The sequence below is a fragment of the Mauremys reevesii genome, linkage group 1, assembly GCF_016161935.1.
Source record: "Mauremys reevesii isolate NIE-2019 linkage group 1, ASM1616193v1, whole genome shotgun sequence".
NCBI classification, from domain to species: Eukaryota; Metazoa; Chordata; order Testudines; family Geoemydidae; genus Mauremys; species Mauremys reevesii.
In genome coordinates, this window is record NC_052623.1 from 240,864,203 (window position 1) to 240,892,181 (window position 27,979).

Sequence of the window (27,979 nt, forward strand, 5' to 3'; positions counted from 1 at the left end):
GGTTCTGGGCTGACACACCAGTCACTCAAGTCTCCAGCTAAATTGCCCTGGCACTGGTTCCTCCCATTCTCCCCAGGAACGCAGAGACACCCCAATCTGCTTGCAGCTCTTCTTAGGTGAACCTTAGTGCAGCCTGGCCTTCCTGGGCCCTTTTGGGACCATTTGTGGTCCTGTATATCTTCTCCTTATTGGTGACCCTGGTCTGTTCTAGCTTGTCTCACTTAGAACACCTTTGGTCTAGATTTGGCCAAGAATACGTAGCAAGTCAGTAACCAAGTCAGGATTAAAATTTAGAGGCTTCTGACTCTCAGTTTCTCGGTTTCAGATAAAGCATGTGAGCCTTTTTGGAGTTGGTCCATCCTTACCACAGTACTGCTCTTCAAAATGCTGGAAATGGCCATGTCACTGTTACGAAACTGGTACAGCGATAGCCCAGAACAAAATCAGAACCTAATTGGATAGGATTTATTGCTTGAACTTTCCTTCTAAACCCTCTTCAACTCTCTGGAAACACCAGACACTCCTCAGAGAATAGCAGAGAACATAATTTGTCAGAAATAATGAAAGTTTTGTTCCTGTTGTCATTTATTAAAAAGTTTTGGTCCAGCCAAAGCTCCACTCTGGTCTCCTGCCAACAGCTTTTTCAGTAATCATTTGCTAATAATAATCACTTAAGAATTTGGAAGCTGGTTTCACAAAATGTCTTATTTTCTCGAGGAAGAAAAGATATCCAAAATTGGTGTTCCAGTCAGCAGTGAATAGTTTGTGAATACCACTGTCCTGATTAAAACACAAAGAAAAACATAATGTTCTGCATGAATCAGCTACACTAATAGAATGAAGGGATTGTGTTCCTCTGAAGTAAGTTAAGAAAGGTGTGAGGTGCATGCTGTCCTATGTCTTGGAAAGGATTTAACTGATGATTCTATGATTCTATGATATATTAAGATTTTGTGTTAAAGTAAAGGCTTATTGAACAAATCAAACTTTGCCTGGAACCAAATATAATTTGTGTCCTAAGATGCATTAGGTGTCATATAAAACCCAGAATGGATTGTTCCAGGGTGGAGTGGGGCCACTACACCAGAGACAGTGATCTACTCTAGAATAAGAGGCTGGTGCATTGAATGTACGTCCCCACTCCCCCCCTTCCTCCAGACCCTGTGCACACAGAGCAGTACTAAGAAGATTAGCTCAGACATACAAAGCTATTTAGGCACCTACATATGCAGATAGGTGCCAAACCTGCTTAGGTACTTTTGAAAATCCCACTAAGGGCCTGTCTGCATCTTCAGGTACCTAATAGCTTTGTAAATCTGGCTCATTCTGTCTGCCTGAGGCACAATCTCCATGTTGCTTTTATTGAAGAGGTTCAGCTCCACCACCATCCTCTGCTCAGGGCAGTGGCACCAAAGCTACCACCTAGGCCTTAGGGTTTTACTTGTAAATATATGCCACCTTAAATGATAATGCCTCCCTCTCAAAATCCACCTGGAGTTCAAAGTGTTCTTTTAACTGCCTTGTTGAGCCTATGGTAACCATTACACTACTCAGGCATGGTTCCTTAATAGTCCAGACAGTCACCATTGTTGACATTTGAAGAAAATATTCAAGGCAGGAGAAGAGGTGAAGGCAGTAGAAGAGTAGGCACATTTCCAAAACATTTGTATTTCATCAGACATTTCTACCACAGGAGGATCATAGAATTTGCCAGACTGGCTGAGACCCAAGGTCCATCTAGTGTAGTATCTTGTCTCCAACAGTGGCCAGAATCAAATGGTTGAGAGGAAAGTGCAAGAAACCCTCCAGCATGCAGCTATGGAATAACCAGCCATCAGGAAAAATTTCCTCCTGACCGTATTAGTCAGAGATTGGTTTATGCCCTGAAGCATGAGGCTTTGGAGCCCTTCCAAACACTTGGGTCTTTTTTTTTTTTAAATCCTTGCTTTTGTAACCTTGGATGTTTTTGTTTTCCATGCAGATGACAGACATTCTTCCTTTACATTTCTATTAAAAGAGGCAGAGTCAACTTGTAATCCAGTCTATTTTATTGGAGAGAAAAAGTTTAAAGATACTACATCTGCCATTGAATCCTCTGGTTAATTTTTTTGGATTTGCAATCATATTTCCCTCTTCTAAAATATTTTTCTCTCCCACTGCTTGCTGCATAAAAGACTTAAAAAAAATAAAACAGGGAAATTTGACTGACCATTCAGAGTACACTAGATTTTATTATACACAAAAAGCTGTCAAATGCATAAAATAAATGAGCTGGGAAAGGGAGAAAAATATAGTATTCCTTTAATGTCTTTCACTTATAATAACCCTTGGTATTATGGGTAATAATACTAGGCACAAAAAATTCAGCGAGATAGGTAACTCTGTACGTGGCCAGACTTTCAAAAGCACTGATTTCACTGGGAGCTGCTGGTTGCCCCAAAGTCACGCTGCTTACTTAGGTCCCTACATGGAATTGGAAGCTAACTTTAAGCAGCCATATTTGAAAAATGTGTCTCTGAGTTTTAATTGATGGTGTCCTTTGAACATGTATAACCTCAAACTTGATACAGGGCCAAATATCCCCTCTCAGTTGCAAAACCTATGGCAGGAGGAAAAAGAGCTTCAGAAACTCTGGTATATAGAGTTGCCAACTCAATCCCCCTCAGCATCTTGTGGTTTGTAAGGCAGTGCTTCAATCTGTGTGGAGCCCTATGTTCTGTGAGGAATGCTGCTCTCGGGTGATGTCACGAACACTGTGTGTGCTATGTCAGCATCTCCGCAATGCTCCCTCACCCAAGACTGCATTGCTCACTCAGAAACAGTGCTGTCATCAGTTCACCCTGCTGTGCTGAGGGCTCAGTTCACCTGGATTTAGATGGTGACACCCGCAAAGTCACTAGCTGTCACCAACTCACTCTCCCAAATATAGTCTCCATCTACACGTGGAGGGGAAGCTGGACCTGGCTGTGGTTCTCATTCCAGAGAGGGCAGAGCACCCAAGGGGACTGGGTGCTAAAAGTGTAATGGAAAGAGAATCTGGACGGGATTAAAATGGGACAGTCTTTTTGTTCTGCATGTGTACAATGCCTTGTACAAGGGGGTCCTGGTCCTGACTGGGGCTCCTTGGTGCTACCACAATACAAAAAATAAATAACAACAATAAGAAATGGTAGTGGTAGAATGATTGGAACTGATGGGAAAGTAGAAGATGGGAGAGCGAGAATGTACTGGTGTTCAGATTGAGAGAGACCAAATTGGGGGATAGACCGAGACAGCACGTTATGAAGAAAAAAAATCTCAGCAGAAATATTTAGAGAGTGAAATAATATGGAAACATTAAACTAAGGGGCCCTGAAAAAGGCCGAAGAAAGGAAGAATCAAGACAAACAGTGAAGAGTTGAGAATAGAATGAGACAAGGGCAAGAAGGGTGGAAAAAACCCCCACAAGGGAGGCAGAGTAAGTCATTATTGCTATTTTTTTTTATTTTATGGAAAATTTGGTTTTATACAACAGCTGATGGAATGGTGCTTTGCCTGTTTCAAACAAATGGGCAAACAAACATTTCTGAACAATTTGATAGCCGTAGCCGTGGATGCAAGGTGGTGAGATACAGATCTCCAGATGTGACTATTTTAAATGGTATTGATCACTCTACTAACAAATGGACAGGCTCATTATCTGCACCAGCTCACTAGCCACCAGGGGTGGCTCTAGACATTTTGCCGCCCCAAGCACGGAGGGTCCGCTGGTCCTGCGGCTTCAGCGGACCTCCCGCAGGAAGCCGTGGGACCAGCAGACCCTCCGCAGGCAAGCTGCCGAAGGCACCCTGCCTGCCGCTCTAGCGGTGACTGGCAGAGCGCCCCCCGCAGCTTGCTGCCCCAGGCACGCGCTTGGAGCGCTGGTGCCTGGAGCTGCCCCTGCTAGCCACACTCCAAGAGGGTTAGCAGGCAGGGGTGGAAGCACTGGCACCAATTAGGGGGTGTAGGGGTGGCGAACATCATCCCTCACTCCCAGGTTTTGGCACTTGCTCAAAGTTCCACAGGCCACAGAGCTGGTGGGTTGGGGTCATGGCACGACCACTTTTAAGCTGTGGTCCTGTGATCAATCAGTACTGATGTTGCCAACAGTGGTGCTAAAGAGTGCGGTTTTCATTTCTTTAATTAGTCCGGCCTTCTGTTGCTAATGACTTTTTCAGAAACCAGTGGAACCAAGATTTTAAAAACTGGGAGTGAAATCCTGGCCCCATTGAAATCGGGATGGGGTTTGCCATTGACTTTTGTGGAGCCAGGATATTACCCCCCCAAAACAGACTTTATAATGTGCCAACAGAATAAAGTCCAAACTAGTTATTCTTATTTACACACACACAGACGGTGCTTTAAAGGTGCCAATTTCACAAAGCTGAAAACAATTCTGAGGCAAATCAGCTGGGACGAAGAATTTAATCAGAATAAATTGAAAGATAATGGGAAATTGTTTATGAACACTTTACTTGATTTCCAAAAAACAATGCTGTGTCTAACAGGGTTAACGTGATCCTTGGATGCATAAACAGGGAATCTTGATTAGGAGTAGAGAGGTTATTTTATCTCTGTATTTGGCACTGCTGTGACTGCTGCTGCAATACTGTGTCCAGTTCTGATGCCCACAATTTAAGAAGGATGTTGATAAATTGGTTCAGAGAAGAGCCACAAGAATGATTAAAGGATTAGAAAACATGTCTCATGGTGATAGACTCAAGGAGCTCAATCTATTTAGCTTATCAAGGAGAAGGTTAAGGGGTGATTTGATTAAAGTTTATAATTACCTACAAGGGGAACAAATATATGATAATGGGCTCTTCAGTCTAGCAGACAAAGGTATAACAATATCCAATGGCTGGAAGTTGAAGCTAGACAAATTCAGATGGGAAATAAGGCATTTTTTTTTAACAGTCAGGGAAATTAATCATTGGGACAATTTACCAAAGGTCATGGTAGATCCTCCAGGAGTGGCAATTTTTAAATCAAGATCTGGATGTGCACTAGGAAATATTTTGGAGAAGTTCTATGGTCTATGATATATAGGAGGACAGACTAGATGATCAGAGAAGTCCTTTCTGGCCTTTGGAATCAATGAATCTATTAACCTTAAATCCATACATCCCACATAAATAATTGGAAGCTACTAGGTGCACAGTGCTATTGAAAATCAGCCCACTGTCTGACAGTGCATAATCCAGAAGTAAAAAGTAAAATACATTTTATGACAGTCTGTAGAAAAGCATCAGATAGATTTCCTTGATAGGAAAAAAATCTAACATGCCACTAAAACACATATTAATACAAAATACATTACATGAGTGAATCATGCTTCCTTTACTCTGAATGTCATTATTAATTAATTAATATGCCTAGTGCTATAGTGTTTCCTACTGCTGTTATGTGATGCTTTCATTAAGTAAAAGAATAAATAGCTCCAGTACAGTTCTATTTTGCATCTGTTTCTTTAAAAACATTTTTGGCCTCTCAACCTTTATCAGAGACTCTGCCTCATGTGAGGTTGTATATCATGTTTCGCACACACTCTGATTCCCCTCGGGCGTTATAAACTGTACTTTGGGCACAATGAGAGAAGAGTTGTTCCGCCTCATGGAGTTGTTCCGCCTCATGGAATTGTTCCGCCTCATGGAATTGCGTTTCCGCAGAGAGTTTTGATGAGACAGCTCACTCTTCTGAAGAGTCTGGATGAGAATGGAAGGCTTTTCATCCAGCTCCCTAGCGCTGCACCGCGGAGCTGCTACCTTGATTGTGTTGCCAAACTTGGAATAATCAACCGCGTACACGCCTTCCTCTTCTGTTACGATGGGCACAAAGCGGTGGCCCCACAGGATCTCCTCTGCTATGTAAGATGTTCTTGCTTGTGTGGTGATGCCAGTGGTTTCTACTACTCCTTCAAGTACCACTATAAGTTCTAAATCTTGGTTGACAAGGTCACTAGCAGAGATATCATAGAGAGGACTCCGCTTGTCTATGACATGGCAAATGATCAAAGGAGCCACCAGGAAAATGTTATTGCTTTCAATAGGGTTATCCACCGGGATGTCTTGCTGATGTATAGGGATGATCTCCCCTTCAGGCGTAGTCGTCTTCTTTACTACCTGTATTCTCACCGAGGCACTGATGATCATGCTTTTCCTCAGGTCTCCCACTCTGAACATGAAGCAAAGTCTGCCATTCCGAACGGCAATCACCGCATGCCGGCTGAAAATCAAGGTCTCTGCCCTTCTGTGAGCCTGGGCAGTTTTCATAAATATGCAGCCCAGCATGACGGCATTGATAATCAAACCTACAATGTTCTGCAGAATCAGGACAGTGATGGCCATGGGACATTCCTCTGTCATCATTCTGCCCCCAAAACCAATGGTCACTTGAACTTCAATGGAGAAGAGGAAAGCAGAAGTGAAAGACCTACGGAGAAAATTGCATACAATTAGTTATCTACATACCTCAAGTAGAAAAGTTAACAGTATACACTGAATAGGAAGCAACGGAAGAGTTCATTCTTGCAATTGTTGCACACGTAAAACTCTCATTAACTTCAGTGGCAGTTTTGCATGATCAACATTTGCAGGAGCAAGAGCCATTGTTTAATGATCAAAGGACAAACCTGAGAGCCTGGAAATCCTGAATACTGGCATTGACACTCTCTCTCTGGCTTTGGACAATTCTCCTAACCTCCCTGCCTAATGGTCCATATTCTTCTCCATGTCAGCAGGCAGAGAGCTCTAACTCTTGGAGTGTTCTTTTCTTTCCCTCCACCCAATGAAACCTCTGAGTCAGGAGCACAACACCTTCCACTTCCACAGAGCTGGCGGGGGGTGTGGAGGAGGGAGTGTGGATGAGATGGTTGACTTTTCTAGATTCTCCCACTCTCCAAACCAGTGAAGGGAAGCTGTGCAGTGAGTACAGCCTGAGTTAACTTAGGCTTGGTCTACATGGGAGGTGTGGTGGGTGTCAGCCTAAGATAAGCAACTTCAGCTACAAGGATAGTGTAGCCGAAGTTGACGTATCTTAAGTTGACTTACCTCGCATCCTCATGGCGCGGGGTTGACTGCCGCCATTCCCCCGTCGACTCCACTTCCGCCTCTTGCCATGGTGGAGTACAGAAGTCGATGGCAGAGCGATTGGGGATCGATTTATTGCATCTGCACTAGACGTGATAAATTAATCCCCGATAGATTGATCGCCACCCGCTGATCTGGCGGGTCGTGTAGACGTACCCTTACACTACTTTCCCCTCTGGACTTTTAGCCTGTAGTGGGGAGGCTGCCCCACTCCATGAGAAAAAGGGCTGGAATAGGCCAGAGAGGCTGTGCAGACCAGCAGACAGTCAGCAAAGGCCTGTGGAGAGCCAATCAGGGCAAAGAAAGAGGCCACTTGGGCCCTATATAAAGGCTGCCTAGCAAAGGAGAGAGCAGTCTCTCCCTGACTAGCAAGGGAGAAGTACTGGCTCCTGATGTAAGGAGGTAACACCTTGGACAGAGCAGTGCTGGGCAGGCTCAGGGGAGCAGAGAGAGGGCTCCTGCCTGTGACCTGCCAGGCTGCAGCCCCTGACTAGAAGGGCTGAGAAGGTCCAAGGGCCAAAGGAGAAGTGGCCCAGGGAGTGCAAGCAGTAGAGGGGAGAAAGAGGGGAGGACATGGCTGCTGCCATAGGGACTCCTGGGCCAAGACACAGAGTAGTGGACAGGCCTGGGTCCCCCGCACCACTTACACAGCACCTGGCTGTGGAGGAGTGTGGCCCAATACAGACTGTGGCTTGCCCCTGAGGCAGAGGGTTAGACTCCGGGGCTGCAGTGGGCCATAAGGGCAGGTGCAGACTGAGGACTCTGGATACCCCTGAGAGGGGAGAGACCCGAGTGGGGCACAGCCGGAGGGCTGTGTCCAGAAGAGGACTCCACAAGCCAGGGAGCAAAGCGGGTCCCAAACAGACAAACAGCAGGGCAGACAATGGGCAGGACACTACCCACAGAGGGCGTGCCATGGCTAGGACAGAGCACAACCCATTGCATAGCCCCATCAGTGGGCTTTGGGGACAATCACTCTAGCGGAAACCCCTAGAAGTATGGCTCCTGCAGCAACCATGCTGTTCACGAGCGAGAGTAAGCCAGTGGGGCTAGGCAGCTGAATGAAGTCAATGGGCCTCTACACTCATTCCCTTCATCTCCCAAAGGCTGGGGGTGGTTTGACCTAGCATTTTGGTTCAACTCACTGTCAAGATAAGGCCAGCTGCAAAATTTAAATCTGGATCTAGGTTTGTAACTTTTATGTGAATGCTACATAAGTAGCATGTGGATTATTTACTGGACATGCCATACATGGAATCTTATATTGATGCATATGAACAAATATGACAATGGCCCTTTTCATGTATTACAGTCCATGCAGATGTAACATCTAGGTACATAACGGAGCTATGTTAATGAAATATATATGTCCTTTCCGCAAAGATAGCTCTGAACCACGCTTGTTTCAGGTTTGGTTTTGAAAGAACAAAACCTGATCAATTCTTAACTAACTCTTTGGGCAGGTCTACACTACAGCTGGGATTGATGCTCTGAGATCAATCCACTGGCGGTCGATTTTGTGGGTCTATGCCCACCAAATCGACAGCAGATCGCTCTCCAGTCGACCCCTGTACTCTACCCCCGACAAGAAGAGTAAGGTAAGTCAATGAGAGAGTTTCTCCTGTCAACCTCCCGCGGTAACTCGACCTAAGGTACTTTGGCTCCAGATACGTTATTCACATAGCTGGAGTTATATAGCGTAGGTCAACCTCCCACGTAGTTTAGACATAGCATTTGACCATGTCTTCAGATAAGTCGGAACAGTCCTTTGAACTACTAGAGGACCAGGAGTCACAAAGAGAATTCAAAATGTTTTATAGCACATGCAAAATCAGGGAGATTTTTTTTCTGTGGAAAGAGAAAACTCATCTTAAAGGAAGTGACTCCCAGTAATGTGACTGCTGAGTTCTCACTGGCTCTAATCCAAATTTGATAAGCATGTTTTAAAACCAGGGGCTTTTAAAAGCTTTTCGTTCTTGGAAGTCACCACCAATGTGGTGTTTTTTGTGGGGGGAAGGGGGCGTTAATTTTGGTTTTTTTTGGTTTTTGCACTTAGTTCTAAAGAATTCAGGAATGAAGGGGTTAATATGGTATTTAATGGAATTAGTGAAAGGGTGATGAATACTCAGCCACATGCAGAGCGAAGTGTATGGCTACAATTTCAAATACTCCAATTTCCTTTTTAAATGATTCATTTGAAAAAGAATCCACATTTTTTATAGTGTAAACTCAGTTCTTGAAGAAACTATGGTCTAGCAAGCTGAGCACGTGAACACAGAAGTAAAAGCCAGGGAGCTCCTAATTGTAATAATCCCAAATCTGTCACTAATTCCCATTTCAGCTTTGGCAAACAATTTGCCTGTCTGGAAAATGGGCAGGATAACAAATATTTACCTACCACAGAGGGGTGTGGTTAATAGTTATGTAGCACTTTGAAAACATAAAGTGCTCTATGAGTTCTAAATGTTGGTTACAAATTTCAAACCGAGGTGTCTCCTAAAGCCACATTTTGGCATCTACATGGAAAGATTTTAGTTAGATGTCTAATATGGGTTTAAGAGCCGAACTTTAGGCACACAGGCTTTAGAATTTTGGCTATTTTAAATTATTATTACTGTATATAGTGAGAATATCAAATATTCCTTTTAGATAAGATACTCAGTTTTTCTTTATTCTTAAAAATATTAGTAACAATATTTTTGTTCCATAATTTTGTTGGAACAGGTAACCAGTTTTAATAGAACAGAATCATTTACTGCCAATGAAAAATTACTTTTCATGACTAGAAGATAGATGGTTGTCTACCTTTTGGCCTGAAACACTACAGCTACTAATACTATATGACATGTGTTCTTTGTCATGTGCTAAAGCAAAGAGTTATGTTAATCCTCCATTCACTTCAGAGTTCAGTGGCGCTGGAACATTTTTAATAGTGGGGGTGCTGAAAGCCAGCCCCCTAGCCCCTGTCCAACCCCCCATCCCCAGCTGAGGCTCGGAGCAAAGCCCTGGGTGCAGAGTGGCAGCAGACCCCAGGAGCAGGGTGGCAGCAGAACTGGGTGGCCGGGACCTGAGTGTGGGGCCAGCAGCCGAGACCCTGGGCATGGGGCCAGCAGCTGGGATCCTGGGTGCAGGGCCGGCAGTGGAGTCCCCGAACACTGGGCTAGCATCCGGGAGCCATGGGGTGCTACAGCACTCCTCACACCCATAGTTCCCGTGCCTATGTTTCAGTTGGTTATAATAACCCTTCACATTTCCCTTGCAGTAAAATGTAGTGACCTCACTGGAATTTTTGTTTGAATAGAGATTTTGTACCTTAAATCCTGCATAGACTAGGTGGAGGCTTATCAGTGGTAATGCCAGTGGATGGAATAGAGAGAGGGCCAGAACCTTGTTCTGGATACAGCCCCTTTGCACCACATTGGCAGCTGAAAGCAGCCATAAAACTGCCTGAAGCAGACAGTTAAGCAGTCTAGTGTAAGGGATTACTAGGGACATGCCTGGCAGCAGGAGGCATGGCTTAAAAGCTGTTGTGCTCATGTGACCCCCAGCTTGCATAAGGCCGAGTATCGTGCAGATTCCTCACAAAAAATGAATCAGTGTGAACTTCAGTGCATGTGCATTCCATTGCCTTGAAATGTCCTCTGGGAAGGGGACGTCCTGGGGTAGCAGCCAGCAAGGAAGTCCCATAGGAGAGGCTCCATTGGAGCTGTGCTGCTACTTTGAAGCTGAAAGCCAAGGCAGGGAGTCCCAGACCAAATGTAGAAAGCTCAGTGCCCAATGGCCCTTCCTTCCGGTAGATCCCCAGAGAGTAGCAGGTTTGTGGGATGGAGCCCTTTCTGCTGCTGCAAACCCAGCCCCGCCTTTCCTTGAATAATAGAGAGGAGATGCTATGAAAAAGGAACCTGACAGAGTTCCCTCACAGAGGTGACCTGAGCCATAATTGCTCATTTCAGAAGCTCTGGCTTGCAGCCAGTTCCTAAGAATAAATAAATGTAAAATCAATCAACGTAATGAAGTTTAGTCCAGCTTGGAAGGGGAATAGCCCCACTTAGGAAAGCAGCATAAAAACAAGGGAAGGGATGAAGAACCTGGTCCTATTTAGGCCACAAATAATGCCACTTGGAATTTTGTACATGCTACCATGGTGTTTGTATCACCGAGACAGAGAGGGAGAAAAAAGTGGACACTCAGCTATTATGAGTCTAATTCTACAGCACCTTGCCCCTTGTGTGGTCCCAACAACAATGCAAAGTGTATGCAAAATGCATGCAAAATGCAACTATTCTGATTCAGTAGCATTTTACACCCACTTTGCACTGGTGTAAATGACAGGGCTACCGTTAATCAGGCCCTTTCTGTTCAAAGAACAAGTACTATAAATAAAGATCTTACTGCACATATCACAGAATGGTCTCATTGCTTGCTCCTATTAATGTTTGCTCTTTGGAGTCTGTAAACATACTGAAATTCCCTCCTGATCAGTCATTTGACTGGTGCTCTGGAAAGTGCCAGGGTTCTGAGAGTTTTGTTGGTAGTAAAAGGAAAATAACACACTCCTGTGACACCTATCGTAGTACTCTGGTAGTGTTTTTCACATCAGTTCTTGTTGTCTGAGGTACTCTGTTACCACTACCGCACAGGCCGCGGTTTTCAGCGATCGATATATCGGATCATATATATTCTATATATCGATTATATATCGATCCCGAACGCCGCTCTATCGACTCGAAAACCACCACCGCCCGGGCGCGGGGGGCGCGATATGATGGAGAGACCGATCATCGATCCCGTGAGGGCGGGTAAGTTCGATATTATAAGAGATTGACTCAGCTACGTTATTCACGTAGCTGAAGTTGCGTATCTTATATCGATTTTTCCCCTTAGTGTAGACCAGCCCTAAGATAAATACTGATGCAGTGTGTCACAGCACTTGTCCTGTAATTAAAATCGATAGTCTAAATCTTCATAAGTGACTAATGATTTTGGGTACTTCCATTTTTGGCTTCCCAACTAGAGACATCTAAAAGAGGCCTAATATTCAGACGCTTTCCATTTTCTGGAAATCAAGTCTCACTAAGGTGTCATAAATTGGACAAGCCAGAAAATGTAGCACCCAAATTCAGTAGTCATCTATGAAAGTTTGGACTGATTTTCCGAAGTCAAAATATAGTTCTCAAGATAAGCTATTTCTTGTTGTGTCATGGGGTGAAATTCATTATGGACCACATTACATTCAAGGTAGTGTTATTGATGTAGACAGGACTAAACCATTGACAACACACACCTAAGGGCCACTTTGTTGAAGCAGGCTCTATCTTTACAGGCACGGAAAGTTATCAACATACTGTAGAGACATCTGAAAAGTAGCAGGGTCTCTGTCACTATCAGATTATAGGAGATCTGGTAAGGATGAAAGAATTCTGAGGTACAGTATTTCCCAAGCCTGGGGTGTTTGTAGGATTTGGTGGAATCTAGTGGAGAACACTCAACTTTTCAGACGACTATACTGTACAGAACAGTTTAAGTAAACCAAAGCCTAGTTTTAGGTTTGGGCAGCATGGCATTCACATCATTGCTATTCCTTATACCTTCTACTGTACTTTACCTGACACACGTCACGCATGGTGTCCACTTAGTACTGCTTGTACAGTTCTCGGTGCTAGCATACATGTCTCCATGGGCAAAAGCCACCAGCCACCATATCATGGCAAAGAGCAACCAGCTGCACAGGAAGGACATGGTAAAGATCACCAGCGTGTGGCGCCACTTCAGGTCCACCAGGGTGGTGAAGATGTCTTGCAAGAAGCGGCCCTGCTCGCGGATGTTCTTGTGAGCCAAATTGCATGCCCCGCTCTTGGCAATGAAACGAGCTTTGCGAGGCTGGTCCCGGATGCGTGGCTTGCGAAGGTTCTCAGCAGCAATCCGTGCCAGCACATATTCTTCAGGGATGATACTCTTCCTGGCCAACATCTTCCTGCCACCATAGTCCACCTAGCAGGACACAAATGCTTTTCCACTGGTCTCCCTTTTGTCCCTTATCTGTCTTCCTACATCCTGAGGAGAGAAAGAACAAGATCTAGTTTGCCATCTATTTCCCATTTTTCCCAGATAATAAAAGTGATAGGCATGTGGAGTAGATGGTCCTTGTGGGAACAGTTGTTAAGTTAAATGTCACTGTAAGATTATTCTACAGTGCTATTATATGCTCATTTTAGACTGTGATTGTTATAAAGGCAGTTAGGGCCAAATCATAAAATGAATAAAAATAGTGATTTATTTTGGACACTGGCAGAATGAGGAAAGCCACAGAAAGGCCTTATAACTGTGCACCAAAGTAAATAATGATCCATGCTCTAAGGCCAGATCCTACCTAGACAGTTAACCATGCAAGCAACTGCACGCAAGTGATTACTCATAGACTTTAAGGTCAGAAGGGACCATTATGATCATCTAGTCTGACCTCCTGCACAATGCAGGCCACAGAATCTCACCCACCCACTCCTGTAACAAACCCCTAACCTATGTCTGAGTTATTGAAGACCTCAAATTGCGGTTTGAAGACCTCAAGCTGCAGAGAATCCTCCAGCAAGTGACCAGTGCCCCATGCTGCAGAGGAAGGCGAAAAACCTCCAGGGCCTCTGCCAATCTGCCCTGGAGGAAAATTCCTTCCTGACCCCAAATATGGCGATCAGTTAAACCCTGACCATGTGGGCAAGACTCACCAGCCAGCACCCAGGAAAGAATTCTCTGTAGTAACTCAGATCCCATCCCATCACAGACCACTGGGCATACTTACCTGCTGATAATCAAAGATCAATTGCCAAATTAATTGCCAAAATTAGGCTATCCCATCATTACCATCCCCTCCATAAACTTATCAAGCTTAGTCCTAAAGGCAGATATGTCTTTTGCCCCTACTGCTGAATGGGAGTACTCATGTGAGTAAGTGTTACTTGCATGCTTACAAATTTGCAGAATCTGACCCTTATTTAACAAGGGCACAATAGTGGAGCTCACCTAGGTGAGCCTTTCCAAATAGCCCTACTGAAGTCAGTAAGACAACTGGTATGAATAAGGGCTGACAGTCTGGTCCCAAAGCATCATGTATTTCAGATTAAAATAGAAATGTGTGGGGAAATATTACATTACCTAGCTGGGAAATTATTGACCACTTATTGAGATAGGGAGGGTTCCCCCCCACCCATCCAAATCAAGCAAATAATAATAATGAAAATTAAAATAAATATTTTATTTTGTATAATAAACTATGCATGCGATTAAAATCCTAAAAAGCTGGTCTGGCACTGAAAATCGGCATGGTGCTTTGCACCCCCTCCCCCCCCCCGCAATTACCATCATAATATATCTAAATTTCACCCAATCTCTTCCAGTTTTTTTCCCCCTCAAATGTTACTAATGAATACGATGCAACACTAAATAAATAGAATATGTGTAAATTAACAACAACAAAATCCCCTCCGTACCCTCCCGCAACCCGACCTAACCTGGGGGGAGGAATCCTCTCCGCTTTCAAGGAGAGAAAACGCCCCACTGTTGATCCTTCCATTTCAAAGGGAGAACGACGCCTGCAGGCACCTGATCTTACTTTGTTCGGCTTGTTTAAGGGGAGGAGATCTCCGACGAGGAAGCGCAAAGACCCCAGAAGGAAAGCTGAAACTTACAAAAATCCCGAGCAGGAGCCGGACCGCTGGCTCAGACCCCCGGAGCTGCCTGGCCACATCCCAGCTGAACGCCCAACACACCGGGGCGGCAGCAGCAGCAGCAGCGAAGATCCCTTGCGGGGGGAGGCTGGCTTAGTGCTGCGGTACAGGACAAGTTCAGGAAGCTGGTGTCTCTGTCTCCCAGGGGCGGCTTCCTTCCTTCCTTCCCCGCGGGGCTCCAGCGGGAGGTGATGCTCAGCAAAGCAGCCGGTTGTGTAAGGCTCTATCTATTTCGTGACGGGTCGTCCCGGAGCTGCGGGGCGGCAAGCAGCCCCCGGCGGAAGTGCGGGGGGTAAAGGGGGGTGCGCTGAAGTGGTGCGTGGGACAGGGTGGGAGAGAGGAAAAGGGGGGACGGATCACAGCCCCGCACGCCAAACACTTTTAAACAGCTCCCAACTTTTTTTTTATTGTTGTTTTGGAAGGGGGTTATTCTTGAATCCAAAACTCCATTGATACACAGCGGGGTTTGATTTCATTTTTTTAAACTGTAAAGGTCAGGATAATAGGGCACTGATCCTGTAGTCCCTACTCCGGCAAAACTCCATTCTACTCAATGGGAGATTTGCCTGTGTAAAGACTATAGGGGTTGACCGTAAATGCTCTTCCCAAGTCATATAATAAGGCAGAGACAGGGTAATATAGGCTGCAATGTCATGTAGGTGCTTCTGACAAAGTCCCATTTTGAAAAGTGACAGAGACTCAGGAGTCTAAATATCATGAAAAGCTGAACTTTTCTCTGCGTTCAAGTTGAAAAATCTCCCCAAATAACCCTATAGAACCTTCAGTTTCAATTGAAAGTCAATAGGACTTAGGCTCTTAAGTGCCTATGTCATTTTTGAAAATGAAACATTGGAACCTAAGATACTTTGGCGCTAAACCTTTTAAACCTGAAATGAAAAAAGTTGAATAGGGATGTTAAAGCTCTGGCTTTAAATATATTAAAAATTATATTTAAAAACAATTTTAAATATAAAAGAATTAGATAACAGAATTATTTAAATTAGATTTTAGATTACTATGATTAGTTTCATTATCTAATTGAAAGACTTCTATTAAAACCAGTAGATCAGCCAAATAACTGATCAAATTAAACCCCTTGTCTATCCTATATTTTTGTAATCTCCTTTACATTTATTATGTATAGTTTTAATAATGTCTTACATCTTTAAAGACCCTCTCAGGTATTTTTGTTTCTGTGGCAAAGCCCTTAAAATATAATCAAATAACTGAATGATATAGAAGTAGATTTTGCTTTTTAGGCTTGATCCAAAGCCCACTGCATTCAACTGGAGTCTTCTCTGTGCTCTGCAGAACTCTCCTTGAAGTCAGGATTCACTTGAAGGATTGGGCTCTTCAGCCACAGCTCACATTTACTTGCCTCTCAAATGAGTTAGACTTGCCTACAGCCTCACTGCCTGGAGATATACAACAACTGCCTGATTGCAGCAAAACTGTGAAATGTGGTTTATTTCTCTCTCCAGCTGACAATGGGGTTTTGCTCTTTATAAACTGTGATGTACTCTTTGTTCTTCCTACTACACACCAGGCTGCTGAATTTGATGAAATAACTGACATGCATAACAATAAGCATGTGCATAAGTGTTTGCAGGAGCAAGGCCAAAATCTGTCATGGTTTTTGCTGCCCCTTTGCCATTGACTTCATTACTTTGCCTGCTGCAACAATAGGAGACTTTTTATAGCACCAAAATCCCATTAAGTTGAATGGGTGCAGAATGGGCCTATTCTCATGTTTAGCTGATGTAACAGGTACTGAAAGATATGAGATGGGCACAGGAGAAAGTGTGCATGGACAGGGATACCTAAAAATACATAAACAATGAAATAAAGCTTCCTTCCCACACACCAGTTAAAGGTTATAATTTTGGCAATTTCTCAGCATCTGATGTTTAATGGAAACTTACTTGCTAGGAAATTTGAGATGTTTTCCCCCTATCTAGGAAGAATAAACAGAACAGTGTGGGAGGGCTAGCTCAGTGAGTTGAGCATTGGCCTGCTAAACCTAGGATTTATGAGTTCAATCCTTGAGGGGGCCACTTAGGAAATTGGGGTAGAAATCTGTCTGGGGATTGGTCCTGCTTTGAGCAGAAGGTTAGACTAGAACTAGATGACCATTCCTTCCAAACCCTCATTTTCTATGATTCATAAAAAGATCTACATTTAGCCTTTAATGAAGCAAAGTGTACCATGCTATTCTGCATTGTGTCTGCTTATCTCTTTTGTACCCATAGTTCTTGCAGCTCTGCGAGTGCGTGTGTGTGTGTGTGATGCCTCAAATCAGCAAAAACTTATTCACATGATTAACTTTAAGCAGATAAGCAGACCCAGTTGGGTATTGCTCATGTGCTTAAAATTAAGCACACGCATTAATCTTTGCAGTATCAGGGGCTACTGGAAACCAGGTACTTCAGAATTCTAATCCCAGTTTTGCCACTGACTCATTATATGACCGTGGGCAAGTCACTTAACCTCTTTGATCCCTTTATGTAGAATGGGAATATCATATTGACTCTATATAAATCCAGGGTATGCCCACATCTCGAATACTGCATGCAGATCTGGGCGCCCCATTTCAAAAAAGATATATAGGAGTTGGAAAAGATACAAAAAAGGGCAACAAAAATGATTATGGGTATGGAACTGCTTCTATATGAGGATAGATTAATAAAACTAGGACTTTTCAGCTTGGAAAAGGGACGATTAAGGGGCGATATGATAGAGGTCTATAAAATGATGACTGGTGTGTAGAAAATAAATAAGGAAGTGTTAGTTACTCCTTCTCATAACACAAGAACTAGGGGTCACCACATGGAATTAATAGGCAGCAGGTTTAAAACAAATAAAAGGAAGTATTGTTGACCTGAATTTGATGGGTCAACAGAGAGTTCTATACTGGGAGAGAACTCTCGGGGTGAAGAACACGTACACTGAGGACAATACCAAACTGATAAAACCTTTATTGAGGGTTTTGATGAGGATTAGTAAATTACTATTCATGATGGTTATTTATTTTTGGGGCTGACTATTTGCACATGAGTTGATGCAGTGTTCAAGTGCATAAAGCTACTTGTGTGTGTAATTAAGTGTTTGCAGGAGCAAGGTCATAGTTTGGAGTCTTGAATTGTTCAACTTCCTGTAATTGCACAGGACTTTGAGACTCCAACAACAGGAGAGGTAGGTGAGGCTGGGGCGGGCAGTTTTGGTGGGTTGCTTGCGTGGTTTGCTCTTTGTAAGGAGCCCTCAATTGTGTAGCTCTGGAACTCACTTGTGTGTAATCAATGCTATAAGCTCACAAGTTAAACAATATATTTTAAACTAGCTAGTGATTTTTTAAGCTTCCGTGAAATGTTTGCACCAGATTGGGATGGAAGCAGGCTATTATGGTGGCCCCTGTCTTTCTGAAGACATAAAGAACTATATGAAAACTACAAGACAAAATCCCTTATGACTAAGGGATAGCACTCCACAGTACTTTACTTATGTCACAAGATCAGCACATTTCCCAGGGTATGATTATCTGCAAGATTATTGCTGAAATACAAGACTTAATATATGAGATGTGGGAAATTACACACCAAGGCCATATCTTTACATCAGGAACAGGAAGACACATGTCATTTTCTAAGAATGCAAGTTGCTCCACGCATCACCCTCCCAATATTATACTCCCTTCCTTTCCCTCAGCTCAGATCTCTAAACCAATCTGACACAAGAAGAGGGACAGGGTATGGGACTACCTTTGGGACTGCCTCACCTCAAACCTCTCCTCTTTTTTGCTGATAGTGATAATGTGGTACTAATTTCAAGCACAAAGCTCCCCTGGAGGTGAAAGTGACAGAATGCTTGTCCATGGACTATTCCAGCTGAAGCAGAAATGGCTTTCGATCTTTCCATACAAGCTGTGCTCATGTTTCACTTCTCAGCCTGATTTTCTATAGTTGTTACAGTATATGTAGGGATCTTATAACCCCAAGCCAATCAAACATGATAAGTTTTCAGATAACTTACTATGGCCGGAAGGTGTGGATGCTGCGAGGGAAATTACTGATGTACAGAGCCTGTAGCTTTTTTTCCCTCCAATCCCCCCCCCCCCTGCCAGGGGAAAGAAAGTCTGCAAGTGCAGAAGCACTTCTATCCATTTTCACCTATTTGATATTTCCTCATAATACAAAGAGGTGCCTTGCTCTCTTTCATACTTGAGATTGGTGAAAGGCCCACCTCCAGTAAGACCTCAGGCAAATATTTCAAGGTTATTAATCCTCTGCTTCCACTATAAACACCTCTGTAGCTTTATTAAGAAGAAATACCTCCCTCTTGCAAAGTAAATGAAAGTCAGACAATTTCAGGCAAATCATGTTGTTCCCAATATCAGGAAGCAACATTTTATGGAGAAGAACAACTACCAAAAACTTTGCTCTTTCTTCTTTTAAATATTTGCTTAGTTGCCACACATGGTTCAAATCACCTAGCAAAATCTCCCAGAAATGTCTCCTTGTGCTTTCTGTAAATAAAGAATTTGATGGGTTAGTTGTTATGGCTTGCCATTGATCACATCCGACCAGGTTCTTGTCCAATTCAGACTACAGAGTTCAAGAACTCAGAGAGTTCTATATTGGCAGAGGACTCTCAGGGTGAAGAACACGTACACTGAGGACAATACCAAACTGCTAAAACCTTTATTGAAATTAACATAAAAATAAGAAATGCAATGAAACTTATAACTGCAAAACATTAAAAGAATGCCAAAACTCCTGGTGGTAACATTTCTATTATAAGTACCTTAACCTAACATACTCCCACCCTTCCTTGAGGACTCAGTAATAGGAGGTGAAGGACCAGCCTCACTCCTGGCATGCCCGATTACGTGATGGTGCTGGCTTCCCCAGTGATTAGGAATGTTGAGTAGTTATACTATATTGCACAAGCTGAGCTGATAGTGTGATAGAAGATAGATGAAAAAGTCTATAGAGTATAGGAGAACTGGAAAAAGCACTCCAAGAAACAGAAGCTTCAGGAGTTAGAAGATCCTACAACAGCCCTCTTACAAGATATTTTATAGGGTCCTGACCAATGTAATTGAGGCCCAACCTACTATACCCAAATTTTATTTCCATATCCTAAGAAATGTATGGGTACCCTTCTTCTATAGGTTAGTGGATTATGACGCTTACTTTCTAAATATATTAATAAGGATAATCTCACTCCAAAACTGCCAACCCCTTACTGCAGTACAGAAATCAATGGGAATTGGATTGTGCCTTTAGTGAAGTGCATATAAGTGTTCCGACAAAAGACAGCTGCCGTTCATGCCACACAGTTTGCCTGCCACCCCTTACTGCTGTACCAAAAGTGTAATTGGTCTTGTGATAATTTGCATGGGAAATGCTAACCTTTGCTCAGAGGTACACTCACTTTGCAGGCTTTCAAAGCTGTCATGTGTGCAGCACTAGTCTTCCATGAGGACACACTGCTGATAAAAAACATATTCTGATCTCATGAAGTCTCCCGCAACTGAACGGGTAGTAGATTAATCACACATGAAAGAACAGACACTATAAACTAAGTGCCTGAATGATCCTGAACCAGCTTCCTTCAGTCTTATTCAGCAGCAGTAGTAGGACAAAAATAGTTCTTATCATTAAGATCATGTGACTAGTATCAAGGCCCTTTATTTGAGCCAATGTATGCTGCCAAACAAAGTGTGTAAGTGGTCTGCTGTGTTTTGGCAACTTGAAGATTGTTTCTCATTAAAATGAGTTTGAGAATTATGCAAGCTGTGCAGTGCTATCATAGAATCATAGAGGATTAGGATTGGAAGAGATCTCAGGAGGTCATCTAGTCCAACCCCCTGCTCAAAGCAGGACCAACCCCAACTAAATCATCCCAGCCAAGGCTTTGTCAAGCCAGGCCTTAAAAACCTGTAAAGATGGAGATTCCACCACCTCCCTAGGTAATCCATTCCAGTGCTTCATCACCCTCCTAGTGAAATAGTTTTTCCTAATATCCAACCTAGACCTCCCCACTGCAACTTGAGACTATTACTCCTTGTTCTGTCATCTGCCACCACTGAGAACAGCCTAGCTCCATCCTCTTTGGAGCCCCCTTCCCCCTGCCTTCAGGTAGTTGAAGGCTGCTATCAAATCCCTCCTCACTCTTCTCTTCTGCAGACTAAACAATCCCAGTTCCCTCAGCCTCTCCTCATAAGTCATGTGCCCCAGGCCCCTAATAATTTTCGTTGCCCTCTGCTGGATTCTCTCAAATTTGTCCACATCCTTTCTGTAGTGGGGGGCACAAAACTGGATGCAATACTCCAGATATGGCCTCATCAGTGCCAAATAGAGGGGAATAATCACTTCCCTCGATCTGCTGGCAACTCTCCTATTAATGCAGCCCACTATGCTGTTAGCCTTCTTGGCTGTTGACTCATGTCCAGCTTCTCATCCATTGTAATCCCCAGGTCCTTTTCTGCAGAACTGCTGCTGAGCCAGTTGGTCCCCAGCCTGTAGCAGTGCATGGGATTCTTCCGTCCTAAATGCAGTACTCTGCGCTTGTCCTTGTTGAACCTCATCAGATTTCTTTTGGCCCAATCCTCCCAATTTGTCTAGGTCACTCTGGACCCTATCCCTTCCCTCCAGCGTATCTACCTCTGCCCCCCAGCTAAGTTATCTAAAAACTTGCTGAGGGTGCAATCCATACCACCATCCAGGTCATTAATAAAGATGTTGAACAAAACTGGCCCCAGGACCGACCCCTGGGGCACTCCGCTTGTAACCGGCTGCCAACTAGACATTGAGCTGTTGATCACTACCTGTTGAGCCTGACGATCTAGCCAGCTTTATATCCATCTTATAGTTCATTCATCCAATCCATACTTTTTAAACTTGCTGGCAAGAATACTGTGGGAGACCGTATCAAAAGGTCAAGGTATATCATGTCCATCGCTTTCCCCATATCCACAAAGCCAGTTATCTCATCATAGAAGGCAATCAGGTTGGTCAAGCATGACTTGCCCTTGGTGAATCCATGTTGACTGTTCCTGATCACCTTCTTCTCCTCCAAGTGCTTCAAAATGGATTCCTTGAGGACCTGCTTCCTGATTTTTCTGGGAACTGAGGTGAGGCTGACCTGTCTGTAGTTCCTCGGATTCTCCTTCTTCCCTTTTTTAAAGATAGGCACTATATTTGCCTTTTTCCAGTTGTCCATGACCTCCCCTGATCACCACGAGTTTTCAAAGATAATGGCCAATTGCTCTGCAATCACATCAGCCAACTTCCTCAGCACCCTTGGATACATTAGATCTGGACCCATGGACTTGTACATGTCCAGCTTTTCTAAACAGTCCTTAACCTGTTCTTTCACCACTGAGGGCTGCTCACCTCCTGGCCTACTGTGCTGCCCAGTGCAGCAGTCTGGGATCTGACCTTGTCTGTGAAGACAGAGGCAAAAAAAGCATTGAGTACTTAGCTTTTTCCACATAATCTGTCACTAGGTTGCCTCCCCCATTCAGTAAGGGTCCCACACTTTCCCTGACCTTCTTCTTGTTGCTAACATACCTGAAGAAACCCTTCTTGTTACCCTTCACATTCCTTGCTAGCTGCAACCCTGTAGACGGGCCGGGAGCATCCCCGCGGCGCCTCCTGCTGGTGACTCTGGGAATTAGCTCTGTCCAGCGCTGGAGTGCCCTCTTCAGGCTCGTGATCCACCTGTCCTCAGGCCCCTGTGTCCCTCCGTGGACCCGGTGCCCTTTTATATGGGGTGCTTCCCCCTAGCAGTAACCCCTTTCTCTCAGGGTCTCTCCTCCCCAGGGAACCCCCACCTTCTATCCCCACCTTGCCTCAGTATTGGCTACAGCCAGTCATTGTCTAGCCCCACACTCTGGGGCAGACTGCAGTATCAGCCTACTCATCAGAGGCAAAGGGGTTTGGACCTGCTGCCTTGGCCTACCCCTGGGCTGCCCTCTGCAACCCCCAGTACCAGTTGGCCCTTCGCTAGGCTGCAGCCTGGGGCTTTCTAGGCTGGAGCTCCCCAGCTCCTCAGCCTTTCCCCAGCCCTGCTTCACTCAGGTATCCAGTCTCAAGCTCCCTGCAGCCAGGCCCTTCTCTCTCTGAAGGCAGAGAGAGACTGTCTGCCTGGGCTTCTGGCTCAGCCTCTTATAGGGGCCAGATGGGCCTGACTGGGGCGTGGCCCAGCTGCAGCCACTTCCCAATCAGCCCAGCATAAAAGCTGCTTTCTCAAGCCTCGGCCCCTTCCCAGGGCTGTTTTTAACCCCTTGAGGGCAGGAGCAGAGGTCCACCCTGCTACAAACCCCAATTGTCACGTTCTTTATTTGCAGGAAGAGCTACTTACTACAGCTATCTCTGTCTTTATAGTTGTCTTGAGAGGGTTTTGTGGAATATCTACACATACACATACACACATATATATAGTGCTTGTGTGTGAGTATGAGTGCACACCCACTTTATGGTTCTAGCATTGAATACAAAGAGTCGTCACTGCTACTGCAGAAATCTCCCCCAGAGTCCAAAGTATTCTTACTGGCACATCTTAAGGAGTTGGAACTCCTTGTTCTAAGACAAAATGTTCTAGGTCTCTGTCACTGTCTAGCTTCCACCAGTGTTTCTTTGATAAATAGCAAATACACCTGGCCCTATTATGCAATACAGCACCAGAAAGGGTAAATTCCTTGCTAACTTCACCAAAGGATCAGTTTATGCTCTGAAACATGGGGAATTGAGACCATTTGTAAAGTAATTTGTAATGCTAGTGTTATTGCTGCTCCTGCAGATCTGGCCCCCTCTGTAAGGCTGAAATGCTGCAAATTTACCAGGTTGGGACCAGGAATTGAACTTTATGTCTACTGTACAATGTGTATGAACTTCTAATTAATCTAGCAGGAGCAGCAGCAATTGCTGTAGATACAAATCACAAAACAATTTCCATTTTAACCCCTTAGTTTCACTCACAGCTTTCTGAAATTCTCATCTTTCAGGCTGAAATTTTCCATGTCCAAAGGTGAATTTTAGTTTACATTTAAGCAAAAGGAGTTCAGACATTGTCAAATGGGAAGATAATTGGGGGGAAAAATCTTTTCCCATTATTAAAAACTTCCTGCAGACATTATTTGAACAGCTCTACGGTTGAAACGGTTTGGAATTTGAAAGCTGAAACCTAGCAAGAAAATAACCCTTATTGAGGACAAATGCCTTTGCCCTGGAGAAAATATGTCTGATTGAGCTCTGAAGCTTTGAAGATCACATACAGAGCATGCGTGATGGAATGCATTTTAGATTTTCAAATGGATTTTGAAATGGCTTGTGCTTCATTATTTTATCTGGAGATCCCCTCAATGATCAGGGTCAGACCATTCATAATGCTATAGGCCCCAACTGCAACTGCACTTGTGCTGTACAAACACACAGAGCTTACAATCAAAATTAGAAAAACAAAAACTATGTTGAGTGACAAGGTTGCATCAGAACTCATCCCACTCACTCAAGGCCTTGAAATCATGGAAATAGCAAGTACAGGGAAAAAATCTTCAGCATTCCTTGTCATGGTCCTAACGTCTACATACTTCCATCTCCAATACACATACCCCATCTTTATCCAACTTGCCCAGTTACACAATACCTTGATGATGATCTCTTACTCTGTTGTTTTAACAGATCTACATGTCTCACTGTCCCACAGTCCATTCATTTGGAAAATTGTGTGGTTGTAACATTGCTAAGGTCACGTGCAATGTTTTGAGAATCAGAGCGTGTTGGCTCATGTTGAGGATGTGGCTTTTTGGTATGTGTTGGGGATGGAAGCAAATCCCTCTTGGACTGTGATATTGACAGCCTTGTAGGTGATGGGAAGGATCAAAAAGCCATTTTCCACTGAAAAAAAAAGTTTTGATGTGAAATTTTCAACTAATTCTACTCAAAATATAGACTTTCATCAGCCCTATTAACATGGAAATCCTGGTGCAACCTTAACTATCTTGGTGCTACTGCCCCACTGTAATAAACAAGAAAAAGGATGGGAGGGGAAACAGAAATTGACTTACCTAAGTCACACAGATTAGTGGTAGAGCTAGGACCAGAACTCCAGTCTCCTATTCTGGAGCCCAGTCTCCTGAGATATGAGGAAAGATTTGCTAGTTGGCCTTACGATGTACATACTGTCTGAGTATTCTGAGCCTTTTTCCCCTACAGCATTGACTTCTTGCAGTTGGTCTTACTAAATGCTCATCATCATCCTTGCAGTGGATCACATGATGTTTCATAGGAGGTGATACAATGTTTTTTTGGCTCATCTGATACCTGAGAAGGATCCTCAAGTGGATAACCAAATCCACTTCAGTGAAAGATGAGAGAGACAACGAATGAGAGCAGACTCATGATTCTCTCCCTCCACATCAGAAAACTGCCAAAGCTTTTTCAGTTGCAACAGTCTGATCTTTGGCTATTATGTAGGCCAGAGATTCTCTATCTGTAAGAAAAAAAGATTAATGCACCCAAATCATATACATTCTAGCGTTATCTGATTTATGAAATCCAGATCCCGTAGATTCTCATTCCCTAACTCCACCTCTGCTCCAGGGACTTGGATGAGCCAGAAAAGGGGGTAGTTCAAAACTAGAAAGCCCTGTGTTCCAAAAACTACCTTATACTCATTCTCTACATAAACTCTCATTTAATTTCCCTACAGAGATGACCGCATCACACTACGCCCATGACACTCACTCATATGCACACCAGACTCTGACGTTTTTAACACCCCACACCCTGTTTGTCCTGTCTATCTTTGTCTTACTGTTTGTTTGTTTGTTTGTTTGTTCCTAGATCCCCAGTTTGCAATGTTGATTAGAAAGCAAGGTATCCGCTTTAATTTCACAAAGAGCCTGTCCCAACAACTTCATAATAGGTACATTGGTACTTCTTTTACCCAGCCTGATTTTTCTGTCAAGATATTGTCTTCCAATAAGGTAGTGTAACCCACTGGTCTGTATGCCTTAGGTGTCCCCTTCTGTGTCCAATTCACAGGAGATGTGAACCTGTTACTGCTCTCCGCTTGAAAGCCTGGCTCCTTAAGTCAAGCAGTAGTGACTCACTCACTTAGCTCTGGATGTATCCTCTTCAGTCTATGGAATTGGCCAAGATGGTGGACATCACAGTGGCACCATCTTCTTATTCTACCTTGGAAAAAGGGGCATCAGTGTTGTCAGTCTTACATGTTTGGGATGTTACATACTACTCTCTGCAGCAGAGTAGGGTTTCTTCCAAGGTCCTGGGAAGTGGCCAGCTGTAGTTTTGCTCTCCATGGCATCGCTTTCCCATATAGGAAGGATCTATATACAATTTCTAGGTAGTTCCGGTATGGTGAGAATTTTCTCCAGTTAGAGTTATGCTCAGCTAGAATAATTATATTTTGGTATACTGCAGTCCCTGCTACTTACGGTCATTCGCACTGCTGAGTTTGTAGCGGGCTATACACAAGGAGAAGAGCATTGAGCTCTCTGAGTCACAATTGATTCCCAATTTTCTTCCCAGGTTGATGCTGCTAAGTGCTGGCCCTTGCTCAGGGCATTAAGCAAAGGCTCAATAGCCCATACAGAATATTTGGATATAGTGATCAAAAGGGTGGTTTCCCATAATGATCCTCACAACAGGATTCTACTGTAGTCCTTTGTGTTGGTCAGAGATGGACAAACTTGTGGAAAACTAAGATCACCTCTGTAAGTCCTTCCACTGAATCATTGCTCATTTTTAGAATTAAACTCAGTACTTCTGTCTGTCTGGAGACTAGAAGTAGTGGGAATTTCATGGGACAGGTTTCTGGGGTGCCACCTGTGCCTGGGGTACCACTGAGCCTGCTTGACACACCAGCCTGGGCTCCCTTTCACACTTTGGTGCTGTGATAAGTTGCCAAGCTCTCCAAGCTTGCTTTTTTACCAGCATACACACAGATAGGGACACACCCCGCTGCAGCTTCACACACACATGCTGAAATCAGCTCTGCATGGGAAGGCTCAGCTAAGGCACCTCTCAGTTGCTAAGGCACCCCTCCCCCCCCATGGAGTGTGAACCCAAAATTATACCGTCTTGATATATTAACCAAAGCTTTGTTGCATACATTCACAAAATTCACCCCCTCCCTCAATGTGGAGAGAGATATGCAACAGATTTTGGCCCCAAGTTATAATTTCTACACACTGGCTTTAGACAAAACAAAACAAGTTTATTAATTACAAAAGATAGATTTTAAGTGATTATAAGAGATAGCAAACAGATCAGAGCAGATTATCTTAAAAAATAAACAAAACTGCAAACTGAGCTAAACACACTAAATAGGATATGAATTAGCAAATTCTCACCCTGTGTAATAAACAGGCTGGCAGATTCTTAAGGCACAAGCTGCCTTGGCTTTCCCAGGTTTTCATACACAGGCTAGAAATCCCTCTAAGCTGGGACCATAACTTCTCACAGTTCAGTCCTTGCCCCTCAGGTGTTACCAGGTGTTTTATTGTAGGGAGAGTGAGGTCCCCTCGTGATGTCATTGTCCCCCTTTTATATCTTCTCCCCACTTGCTGGAAAGCTCTTTTGCTGTGACATTGGTCAAACAGTTGCCATTGTGTAGAGTATCTCTGAGAGGTTTCTATTGTCCACAGTTCCCGGAGTAATTCTTGTGCTTGTGTGCATTTCCTCAATAAGCCATTAACAGTGTTTGGCTTTTTTTACTGTTGTACCTGGGTGTCTTCAACCTCACAACATGTTTCAGTAACACATACATAGCCAAACTTCATAATTTCATGTACAACGATAGCACATACAATCCAATGAGATATTACTATCAAGACTTTTAGAATGATACCTCACAAGGCATATTTTGTACAAAACATAGCCTAATGACAAGACAGTGGTAAATATTCAGGTGCCAGGGTGTTACACTCATGCAAAAACCTGTTCTCCTGAGATCTGCAATCCAATTTCACTTGTGATGTTAAGATAGTTTGGCTAAACATCAGAGGTGAAATTCTGACTTCATTGAGGTCAATAGCAAAGCTCCCATTGACTTCAATGGAGCCAGTATTTCATCCTTGAACTGTCAGAAGCTTATCCAAAATGAACTCAAATTCTGAACTTTTTG

The 27,979-nt window shown here is 43.8% G+C and overlaps 1 protein-coding gene across 2 annotated transcripts; it reads right to left on the reverse strand.

Moving 5' to 3' along the window:
* Nucleotides 1-4,985: 4,985 nt before the first annotated feature.
* Nucleotides 4,986-15,001, reverse strand: KCNJ8 (potassium inwardly rectifying channel subfamily J member 8). Of its 2 annotated transcripts, none has more exons than XM_039489149.1 (3): nt 14,789-15,001; nt 12,712-13,160; nt 4,986-6,450 (listed from the first exon to the last, which is right to left on the reverse strand). In XM_039489149.1, exons 2-3 carry the CDS (start codon nt 13,074-13,076, stop codon nt 5,550-5,552), a joined length of 1,266 nt encoding a protein of 421 aa, XP_039345083.1. In that variant the 5' UTR covers nt 13,077-13,160; nt 14,789-15,001; the 3' UTR covers nt 4,986-5,549. The 2 variants fall into 2 exon arrangements, with proteins under 2 accessions (XP_039345083.1, XP_039345093.1); XM_039489159.1 differs by lacking the exon at nt 14,789-15,001 and adding an exon at nt 14,612-14,663.
* Nucleotides 15,002-27,979: the final 12,978 nt, after the last annotated feature.

Excerpts from the sequence above, each read along its gene's own strand:
- KCNJ8 (XM_039489149.1), bottom strand. The coding sequence starts at position 13,076 with ATGTTGGCCAGGAAGAGTATCATCCCTGAAGAATATGTGCTGGCACGG. Across the intron at positions 6,451-12,711 it reads CCATGCGTGACGTGTGTCAG|GTCTTTCACTTCTGCTTTCC; the intron begins GTAAAGTACAGT and ends TTTTCTCCGTAG.